We start from the raw sequence: 12076 nt of genomic DNA on the forward strand, positions 1-12076 counted from the left end.
TTGGAGCGCAGTGCTCCTAATGCCAAGGTCGCCGGTTCGATTCCCACATGGGCCAGTGAGCTGTGCCCTCTACAGCTAAGATTGTGAACAACGGCTCTCCCTGGAGCTAGGCTGCATGAGCAGCCAGAGGTCGGAGTGTGCTACCAAGAGCGGCCGGTGGCCAGTGTGAATGGCCGATGGCCAGCAACCGGGGGTAGCGCAAGGCTCCTAATACCAGCTTGAACGGGGCGGGGGGGGGGGGGGGAGGCGGAAGAAGAGGAAAAAAAAAAAAAAAGGAAAGGAAGACATTAAAAAAGAAAGAAACAACTAACAGAAAATACCATTAAGAACACTACTAATGATCATAATATAATGGAATCACTAAAATCTTTTTATACTTTTCTAGGAAATCACATATAAACTCTAAAGCTAATGAATAAAATAGAGAACATATTTCATGGCATTAAAATATATTTTGTAGTACTGGTGACCCTTGAACAATGCAGGGGTTAGGGGCACAGACTGCTCCCATCACAGGTGAAAATCCTCACCTAACTTTTGACTCCCTCAAAACTTATGCCATCCCTCAATACCCGCACAAGGGATTGGTTCTAGGCTGCCCCCATACCAAAATCCACAGATGCTCAAGTCCCTTATATTAAATGGCACAGAACAATGCATACTGTCAGCCTTCTACATCCACAGCTTCCCAACCGTGGATCAAAAATATACTGTTTTCAATCCAAGGTTGACTGAATCCACAGATGCAAAACCTGGGATATGCTGGGTTGACTGTATAATTACTGAAAAAAGTCCACATATAAGTGGACCCACACAGTTCAAACACTTGTTATTCAAGGGTCAACTCTATAAGATATACACCAATAAAAAACAAAATGCAAAACAAACATTAAAAAAACAACTGCTTACTAAGAATGTTTCAATTGTCAAAAGACACATTTTAGCAGAATAGATCAGGTTAATTTTTCTACCTAACTTCTGCTCCAAGTAACTAGGATATACTGTGTCATTAAATAAGGCAAATTAATTGTCATTAAATAAGGCAATTTCCTTACAATTCTCACTAAGATCTCTAAAATATTCTATTTGACAGAGAATCTTAATTTTTTAATGCTATTATTTTTACATGAAAAAGTTGCCTGGGCTTCCTCTTCAAATTTCTGATAAAGATAGCTCTAGGGATTAAATGAAATGAATATTACAAGTTCATTGCATGTGGTAGCCAGCCGCCAAGATGGTCCGCGATGATCCCTGCCTCTTGGTATTAACACTCTGTGTAGTCAATTCACACATGACACCAGTTAGTATGCATGATGAATAATAGTATACAGCAGAGCGATGGCATATCATTTCTGAGATTAGGTTATAAAAGATATCTGGCTTCCACTATGGCACACTCACCTCATAACCACTTAGATTATTCACTCTAAAGGAAGCCAGTAGCACACTTGTGAAAAATCCAATGGAGAGACCCAGGTGATGAGAAACTAAGGCCTTCTAAGACAACAGCTAGCAAGGAACTGAGGCTTCTTACAAACAACCACGTAGGTGACCTTGGAAGTAAATGGTTCAGGCCAGTAAAACCATCAGATGACTGTAGTCCCAATCAACTCTTGACTACAACTTCATTAAAAGGCCCTGAACTAGAATCACCCAGCTAAGCCACCCCCATTCCTGACCCTCAGAAATTATGTGAGATAATATTTATTGTTTTAAACTGTTAAGTTTTGGGATGATTTGTTATACTGCAATAACTACTACATCACATAAGCAAGAGAGTAATCCTTTTATAAGGTCTATATTTTAAACAATGCTGGTTTTATACTAAATACCATTTCACATTAAAATGCAAGATTTTCTAGACCAAGACTAAGTACTGAAATAAATTTGTGAGTGTGCTATTAAATTTCTAACAATAAATTCTAAGAGAATTTTAGAAAAGTACATGGCAACTTCAAATATTCTCTAACAGGCAGTTTCTGACAGCAAGAAATCATCTTGTCTCCCTAGCATCCACACCAGATTCTCTAATATTACTCTATACTAAAAGGAACCAGAGCTCCATAGAGAAATGGTTAACTCCAAATCTTTCACAGAAAAAGAACAAGGTGAGCCTTGTTGAGCCAGAAACAATCAAGTTTTCAAAGATTAAAGAGGATATGTCAAAAGAACCCGGAAGCCAGCCTAAAAGGACTCCTACTGACCAAAGTTGTTAACAAATTTGAGCAACAAAAGAACAATTATGGTAACGGGTTTAGCCCCAGAGTCAATGAAAATCCCTAAATTGAGAAATATATTTAAAAAGAGACCACCACTAAGTTTTCATCACTATCTGAGATAGCTGCTAAGACAATCTCTTATTTAGAAATTGGTAATTAAAGTGAAATTAAGCATTTATCTGACTTTCTAATAGCAACTGAATATAAAGATAACCAAAGAACTCCGGTTGTTAATGAAGAAAAATTCTACATTAAAAGAATGAAGAATGTAGTCAAGATGGCGAGGCAGGTAAATGCTGTGCTTACCTTCTCTCATGACCACATCAGAATTACAACTACACTACAACAATGATCATGGAGAATTGCGTGAAATCTTGCTTAACCAAAGCCCTAGAACTAAGAACATGAAGAACCAACCTTGAGACTGGCAGAAGGGGCAAAAACGTGGAACAAGCTAGTCTCACCCCTGCGTGTGACCATTAAAAATCAGGAGGGATCTCTTGGCTGTGGTGGTCCCTCTTGGAGGAGTGAAGGGTCCCAGCACAGGGTTCCAGTTCTGGGGAGAGAAGTTCCCATAATTTCTGGTTGTGAAAACCAGCGGAGATTGTGGCTGAGTGAGATGGAGGGTGGCTGGAATCCCAGGCGCTCTTCTTAAAGGCACTGTACCAGGATAACTCACTGACAGACTCCCTGGCTTTGAGCTCCAGTGGTGGGGCAGCAACTGGAAAGGCAGCAGGAACATATGGTAGAAAACTGAGTTGTCTGGCTTCAGGACAGGGCCTGGAGGGGCAGCTTTCTCCTGGATGAAGGAGCTGGTGGAGGCCATTGTCTTTGTTGAGCCCTCCCCTTCCCAGTGGGCAGATGCAGACAGCCACCTTATCTGAGTCTCCATCAAGCTGGCTAAAGCTGTTTGTTGTTCACCACACCCTGGTGATTCTGAGACCCTGCCCCGTCCAACTTTCAGGTATACCCAAGCCACTTACAGTGGCTTTTTCGTACAAACCACCTGCCTTGGCTCACGCTACAGACTTTCCTAGAATCTCTGACAGGTTCGTGGAACTCAGACAAGCAAAATCTGGCTTGAGAGTGCCCCAAATCCTGGCACTAGCAACAGCCTACCTTGGTCTGCGGCTTGGCCTCTTGAGGCACTTCTAAGCACAGCATGGACAGCAGCCATCTGGAGATTGCTTTGTGGCTCTTGAGGGTGGTCCTGGGTGGAACACGGGCTGTGGCTAAACTTAACCTGCAGCGGGTCCCCTCCCAGGTGGCCCTGGGGTTGGAGTACCCAGTGGCCAGCTTTGAAACAAACTGGTGCATGACCCAGCCACCTCCAAGGACGACACACCCAAGGGGCAGATTAAGCAGGTACATACTGAGGCATAATTTCTGGCATACTGAGGCAATGAGCCCAAGGGTCAATCCCTCCCACTGATATGCAAATAGCAAGCAAGGCTCAACTACAAGAGAAGGGCACACACAACCGACATAGGGACACACCTGGAGTGCACGGCTTAGATGACCAGGAAGATTCGCCACTGAGCCCCACAGCACACCTACTACATAGGGCTACTCTACTAAGACCAGGAGACATCAGAGCCCTACCTAATACAAACACAGGGAGGCAGCCAAAATGGGGAAACAAAGAAGCATGTACCAAATAAAAGAACAGTAAAAAGCTCCAAAAAAGAACTAAACAAAACGGAGACAAGTAATCCACCAGACGCAGAGTTCAAAACACTGGTAATCAGGATGCTCAATGATCTCAGGGGAAGTTCAGTAAAGAAATAGAAAATATAAAAACGAAGATAGAAAACATGAAAAAGAACCAGTTAGAAATAAAAAATACAATAACGGAAATGAAGAATATATTAGAGAATCAACAGATTAGATGAAGTTGAGGATCAAACCAGTGATGTAGAAAATAAGGTAGCAGAAAACATCAAACCAGAACAACAAAAAGAAAAAAGAATCCAAAAAACTGAGGAGAGTTTAAGGGGCCTCTGGGACATCAAGCATACCGATATTCGCATTATAGGGGTAGCAAAAGAGAGAGAGCAAGGAATTGAAAACTATTTGAAGAAATAATGATGGAAAATTTCCATAACCTGGCAAAAGAAATAGATATACAAGCCCAGGAAGCACGGAGAGTCCCAAACAAGATGAACCCAAACAGGCCAACACCAAAACCCATTAAGTTAAAACGCCAAAAGTTAAAGACAAACAGAGAATCTGAAAAGCAGCAAGAGAAAAGCCGTTAGCTACCTACAAGGGAGCTCCCCTAAGGCTATCAACTGATTTTTCAACAGAAACTTTGCAGGCCATAAGGGACTGGCACAAATTATTAAAAGTGATGAAAAGCAAGGACCTACAACTAAGATTACTCTACCCAGCAAAGCTTTCATTTAGGATCGAAAGACAGATAAAGAGCTTCCCAGACAAGAAGAAGCTAAAGGAGTTCATCACTACCAAACCAGTATTACAAGGAACCTTAGAGGCACTTCTTTTAGATAGATAGATAGATAGATAGATAGATAGATAGATAGATAGATAGATAGATAGATAGATAGATGATAGATAGATAGACAGACAGACTTCTTTAAGCTAGATACATAAAATTAATAATAAAATGACAATAACTACATATTTATCAACAATTACTTTCAATGTAAATGGATTAAATGTTCCAATCAAAAGATATGGGGGCTGAATGGATAAGAAAACAAGATCTTTACATATGCTGCCTACAAGAGACTCACTTCAAATTGAAAGACACACACAGACTGAAAGTAAAGGGATTGAAAAAGATATTTCATGAAAATGAAAGCAAACAAACATACAAAAAAACCAAAAAGCTGGAGTAGCAATGTTTATACCAAACAAAATTAACTTTAAAACGAAGAGTATAACAAGAGACAAAGAAGGACCTAGTAATATCACTTCTGGGTATTTATCCAAAGAATCCAAAAATGCTACTTTGAGGGGACATGCTCATCCATATGTTCACTGCAGCATTATTCAGAATAGTCAAAATGTGAAGGTAACCTGGATGTCCCTGAATGGAAAAGAAGAGGTGATACATATATACAATGGAATATTACTTGGCCAGAGAAAAAGAATGAAATCTTGCCATCTGAGACAACATGGATGGATCTAGGGGGTATTAAGCTGAGTGTAGTAAGTCAGACAGCGAAAGACAAATGTCATATGATTTCACTTACAAGTCAAATCTAAAGAACAAAATAAACAAACAAACAAAATAGAAACAAACTCACAGATACAGAAAACATTTTGATGGAAGCCGGATTGGAGGAGGGTAGAGGAGGTGTGTGAAAAACGGGAAGGGATTAAGAAGTACACATTGATTGTTACACAGTAGTCATGGGGATGTACGGTATAGCATAAGGAATATAGTCAATAATATTTAATAACTATGCATAGTATCAATGGGTACTAGATCTATCGGAGTGGTAGGTGGGAGGGGGCTTGAGGGCAGGGTGGAAAAGGTGAAGGGATTAAGAAATACAAATTGGTAGTTACGAAATAGTCATAGGGATGTAAAGTATAGGAAATATACTCCACAATATGGTAATTATGTATAGTGCCAGGTGGGTACTAGCCAGGGGGATCACGTCATAAATTATATAAATGTCTAATCACTATGCTGTACACCTGAAACTAATATAAAAAAATACTGAATGTCAACTGTAATTGAAAAATTTAAAAAGGGGGAAAAAGATAAAGAATAAGAGGTTCAAAGTTCCAGGTATGAAACAAATAAGTCTTGGGAATGTAATATACGGCATAGGAAATATAGTCAATAATATTGTGATAATGTGGTATGGTGTCAGATGGTTGCTAGAGTTATCATGGTGATCACTTCTTTAGTATAGAGAATATAATCAATAATATGGTAATAGCTATGTATAGTGTAAGGTGCATACTGTTGAATAACTATGATGTACACCTGAAACTAATATAATATTGCATGTTAGTTGTATTTTAATAAAAATATTTAAAAAGAAAAGAAATACAAATTGGTAGTTACAACATAGTCACAGGGATGTAAAGTACAGCATAGAGAATATAGTCCATAATGTTGTGACAACTGTGTATAGTGGCAGGGGTGTACTACAGCAATTGGGGGAGATTGCTGCATAAATTATAGAAATGTCTAACCACCATGCTGTACATCTGAAACCAAAATAATACTGAATGTCAACTGTAACTGGTAGAAATAATTAAAAATATACACAGCTGAAAAATTTTTAAAAATTAAATAAATAAACATACACAGCTAATGAAAATAGAAAAATATAATTTTAAAAACCCTAATGAAATTAGTCATTTCTGCAAAGATTACTAACTGGAGTTAAAACCCTTAGGTAAATTATTAATAGTGAAAACAAAAAATTTATTTGGTGCCCCAAAACACCACACAGATTATTTTCTAATCTTATCAAGAAAACACAACTATTCAATGCAGAGATCAGACTGTCATCCTCCAAACCAGCAGTCAATCTCAGCTTCACTCAGGGGAGGCCAACTAAATATCACGTAACTTCTAATGTCATGGAACGTGAAAAAATTATCATCTATGATATATTCTAATTAGAAATGCTTATCTTGAACCCATCAAGCCTTTAGACATAGCGTTCAGCTTATGGAAACACAAGAAATAAAGAAAAAAACTAGATGAAACCACAAGGAAGAAGAGCAAGAGAAATCCATATAGTGTGACATTCTGTAGCACAACTGACTTAGTCCCTTCAACATGCCATTGTCATAAAAAAGGAACTATGTCAGATTTAAAGAACGGTAAGGAACATCAGATGCAATGTGTGGTCCTGGATTAAATACTGGTTTGGATAAACCAGCTATGGGATATTTTGTGGCCAGTGGAAGAAACTGTAACATGGATTGGGTATTAAATAAGATAAAAAATTATTGAAATGAAAAGGTAGAGACTGCTAAACAAAGAAAGCAGCATATAAAACAGTATGTGCAATATATATCATTTTGGCAAAAAAAATACATACACAAATATCTACATGCATACACTAAGGTATAAAAGATGCTCAGTGATTTCTAGGTAGTGGGAATATGTAGTTATTATTTTATTTTTGCTGGTTTTAATTTTCTACAACATACATATATTGCTTTTGTAATAAGAAATAAGAAAGTTTGGTTCAAAAAAAATATTTAATCAAAACTCTTACCAGCATGTGACTCTAAAGAAAAACAAAGCCCAGTAATAGATACTAGCCCTTACTGCTGAGTCTTAGTAACTTGAAAGTACTGTCATAGTTTTCATTTGGCAATTACTGAAAGAAATGTGTAACAGAAATGTTTAATTTTTAAAAATTTAATCTTAAGTGTTATCAGGGGGAAAGTGTTATGGGGAGGAAGAAGAATGCTATCATTCAAAGAATAAAATTTTGACAATGACCAATGTCACGGAAATTTTTATATCTCAAACCAGCCACCCATTTCAAAGAAACCCTAACTTCTATATTCTTTTTACTCGTTATTAAAAAACTGAGGCGGCTTTGTTCACCAAAAGGGATGGGTTTATTAATTCAAAGCACACTGTAATAGATCAATCTAGAATCGTTATTTGTGGTAGTTAACTTAGTAGTGATGTATCTGATGCCTCTTCCTTCTTTTCATGAAGCGTGTGTCATCAATTTTAAATAAAAGATGAAAGAAGAGGTATATCCACATATGCCAATATCACTATGTCTGAAAAAAGAGAGATATAAGGTGGGTATATTATTTTTTCAATTGTTGTATGGCAAATGACCACAAATGTAGTGGCTTAAAACACAGATTTATTAGCTCACAAACCCAGCAGAGTATGGCTGGATGGATTCCCTGCTCAGAGGCTCCTTAAGCTAAAATCAAAGCATTGGCCAGGGCTACAGTTTTCATCAGGGCTTGTAGTCCTTCGATAAACTCACTGGTTATTGGCAGAAGTCATTTCCTCCTCACTTCAAACCAGCAACAGTGCAGCAAATCCTTTCCATGCTTCAAATATCTCCAATTTCTCCTTCTGCACCCGCTGGAGAAAGCTCTCTACTTTTATTTTTAAGGGCTCATATGATTCAATCAGGCCCACCAGGTAATCTTCCTACCTTTAAGGTCAATTGTGCCATGTGACATAACATACTCATAGGAATGGTATTTCATCACATTCCCATGTGGGGATTAGGGTTTGGAATATTGCAGGGGGAGGGTTAAAACTTACTACCACAGACACAAAAGATTGTAAAACTTAATTAAAAACATCTTTCTTACCTGTTTATAATGAACCATGCAACAGTAAGCATTCCTGCTAGCCAGGTTCCACTCATAAGCCAACTTGTAACAAATAAAGCAGTAACATATATTCCTTGCAATCCAAACACAATACCAATATAGAAATATACTGGCTCAATAATCTCCTAATTGGGGAAAAGACAGAAAGAGAGAAAGAGAGAGAGAGAGAGAGAGCGAGCGAGAGAGAGGAGGAGATAATAGGATGACATTAAATAATTTTGAGGAGTCACAGTATGTGAGATAAATATTATCAAAATAAAAACACATACATTGCTACCAGTTGCTTGATATAAAACGCTGGCAATAAGTTCTGGATATAGAGACATTTGCTGCACTGCATTTATGGTCTTCAGAGATACAGTTTTGTTATTGTGTGTCAATTCGTAAACACCTAAAGATAGACAAATTTTTCTCTAGATTAATTATTCTGCTTTTTAAACAAGTTTTTCAGAGGTCATTAAATATTTTAAATTATCAAAAAAGATCTCAAAACATAATACTCTGTGCTTCATTTTCCCAATTTTTTTATTATGTACAAGAAATAACAATACCTATATTCTGAGACAAATCTCCACATTCAAGGGCTCCCAAATACGTTTTATTTTAGAAAAATACTGTTATTAAATATACAAATGTGGTTTTCATACCTCTTTCAAATGAAGGCGCCTTTAACATATCTTTATAATAAGAGTAATAAATGGCACTGTCACCCTGAAATGTGATTTCCCGTTCGAGCTCCTAAAAGAAAATATATTTAAATATCAGTGTCCTAAATTTGAACGGCTATCTTCCTTCTCTTTCCTCATCATCTAAATTAACACTATTTACTTAAGCTTTTATTCAAAGATGTTTGAATTTTCCTTTTATTACTAGTGGCTATATTAATGAGGTTAAACTTTTTAATAATGCGGCAATCATTTTAATAAAACACATAAGGTTTAAAATGGATTGTAACTCATTGGTTATTTACCTGTTATATATAAGGAAAATCTAGAAGGAAAACCAAAAGAAATGCCCCAAGGACAGCAAGAATAGTAAGGAGGGTTATAAAAATGCTTGAGGTGTTAGAAGTCCATAATAAAAAAGTAAGTTTAAGAAGCAGTGTTTTCTAAAGACACGTGTGCTCCAATGTTCATTGCAGCTTTGTTTACGGTGGCCAAGATATGGAAACAACCAAAATGTCCTTCGATAGATGAATGGATAAAGAAGTTGTGGTATATATACACAATGGAATACTATTTGGCGGTAAGAAAAGATGATATAAGAACATTTGTGACAACATGGATGAATCTTGAGAGTGTAATGCTGAGCGAAATAAGTCAGACAGAAAAAGCAGAGAACCATGTGATTTCACTAATATATGATATATAAACCAAAAACAACAAAAAAACAAGACAAACAATGAGAAACAGAAACTCATAGACACAGACAATAGTTTAGTGGTTACCAGAGGGTAAGGGGGGGTGGAGGGTGGGAGAAGAGGGTAAGGGGGATCAAATATATGGTGATGGAAGAACTGACTGGGTGGTGAACACACAATGGGATTTATAGATGATGTAATACAGAATTGTACACCTGAAATCTATGTAATTTTACTAACAATTGTCACCCCAATAAATTTAAAAAATAAATTAAAAAAAAAAGAAAAAAAGAAGCAGTGTTTTCTATTGCTATTTCACTTCCCTAAGTATCCAGAACAGCAAGCCATTACTTAGTACTTTTCAAGATCAGTAGATATTTAATCAGTGCTTTTCAAATGTACTTCCAGAAATATAAGTAAATCTTAAAATTCTGAAAATTAGGCTATACAGAACCAAGCATACAGGTAGTTAAAAACATTAAGAAACCTGTGCTTTTCCTGCTGAATCAGGTTTTCATAAATCTATAATCTTTTAGAGAGGTCCAAGATGGCAGCTGTGTAGGACGCTGGACTTGCCCCCTCTCATGCACTTTTATAGAGAGCAATTACTCCAAGATAATTGAGAGCTGAATGAACAGCTTTGGAACAAGAGAAAGAGACCGAAAAGAGAAGGCTGGGAAACCATGGGAGACCTCAGGAGCTGCAGGAATTCTCGGGGTTGGAGATACCAGTGAGCTCCATTCTTTCCATTCTCTTCCACCTCCATAGGGTAGGTGGGGGCCCTATCCAGGTGCTCTGGCCTAAATTTCCTACCAAGCACTTTTCAGGCCCTGATAAAGGGAGCAAGCAGCATAAACAGGGCATTATTAAATGCACCTGGCCTCCCCACCTGGAGCTGCTCCAGCTCCAAAGGCCAGCACCCCTACATCATAGACGCCATAAGCATAGCTCAGCTCCTACAGGCCTGCCAAAATAACCTGGCACAACAGCATACAGAGGCCGCTTCTACGTAAGGCCACTTTTTAAAGACTGAGACAGCTATTTTGTGTAATTCATATAAACAACCATAGAAAGTCAAACAAAATGAAAAGACAAAAGAATTTCTCTCAAAGGAACAAGGAAAATCTCCAGAAAAAAAGCCCCAAAGGAAATAGAGATAAGTAAATTGCCTGATAAGGAACCCAAAGAAACAGTCATAAAGATGCTCACCAAACTTGACAGCGGAATAGAGGAACTTAGGGAGAACTTCAACAAAGAGAAAATATAATAAAGTATAATAAAGAGCCAAGCAGATGACTTGATACTACATACAGAAAACCCTAACTAAAGACTTCACCAAAAACCTATGAGAACTAATAAATTCAGTAGTTACAGAATACAGAATCAATATATAAAAATGTGTTTCATCTCTATACACCAATAACAAACGATCAAAAAAATTTAAGAACACAATCCCATTTACACTTGCATCAAACAGCGTAAAATACCTAGAAATAAATTTAACCAAAGAGGTGAAAGACCTGTACTCTGAAAACTATAAGACACGGAAGAAAGAAATTGAAGAAGATACAAATAAATTGAAGGATATAACTTTCTCAAGGATTGGAAGGATAAATATTGTGAAAATGTCCTTACTACCTAAGGCAATATTCGAGACAATCCCTGTTAAAATACCAATGACACACTTCTCTGAATTAGAACACTAACCCTAAAATTTATATGGAACCACAAAAGATAATAGCCAAAGACATTTTGAGAAAGAACTAAGTGGGAAGTATCACACCCCATGATATCAAACTATACTATAAAGATACAATAATCAAAAGATAAAGTACTGGCATAAAAACAGATATGTATGTTAGACAGGACAAGGGTCTCAAGGTCTGGGTGGTTCTTACTAAACACTATTTTTGCTAAGTGTTAAAATGTAGCACAGTATTTTGCAGAAGCAGCTGTCACCTGATGAGCTTGACAGGAACCCAATCAGATAAGTATGGCCAACTGCCAAGAAGAAATCAACATGTAATTAACCAAACAATGTATATAAGCAATGACTAAGCCTCCCTTTGGGGAGACAAAGCTTTGGATATGAATCCTCTGTCTCCTTTACTTGCTGCAATTAAATAAAACGGCCTAATAACCACATCTCATTCTTCAATAGAATGAAACAAGTGGCGAACCC

The 12076-nt window shown here is 37.3% G+C and overlaps 1 protein-coding gene across 12 annotated transcripts in view; it reads right to left on the minus strand.

Annotated features, from left to right (window-relative positions):
- Positions 1 to 12076, minus strand: part of DPY19L4 (dpy-19 like 4) — a 73740-nt gene that overhangs the window by 43686 nt on the left and 17978 nt on the right. For all 12 annotated transcript variants that reach the window (XM_074316899.1, XM_019713357.2, XM_074316901.1 and 9 more), the window contains 3 exons: positions 9182 to 9272; positions 8804 to 8925; positions 8514 to 8659 (listed from right to left, as the gene is read on the minus strand). In XM_074316899.1, the coding sequence (XP_074173000.1) occupies positions 8514 to 8659; positions 8804 to 8925; positions 9182 to 9272 (359 nt within the window). The remainder of the gene's footprint in view (positions 1 to 8513; positions 8660 to 8803; positions 8926 to 9181; positions 9273 to 12076) is intronic.

This window comes from Rhinolophus sinicus, linkage group LG12, assembly GCF_036562045.2.
Source record: "Rhinolophus sinicus isolate RSC01 linkage group LG12, ASM3656204v1, whole genome shotgun sequence".
Lineage (NCBI taxonomy): Eukaryota > Metazoa > Chordata > Mammalia > Chiroptera > Rhinolophidae > Rhinolophus > Rhinolophus sinicus.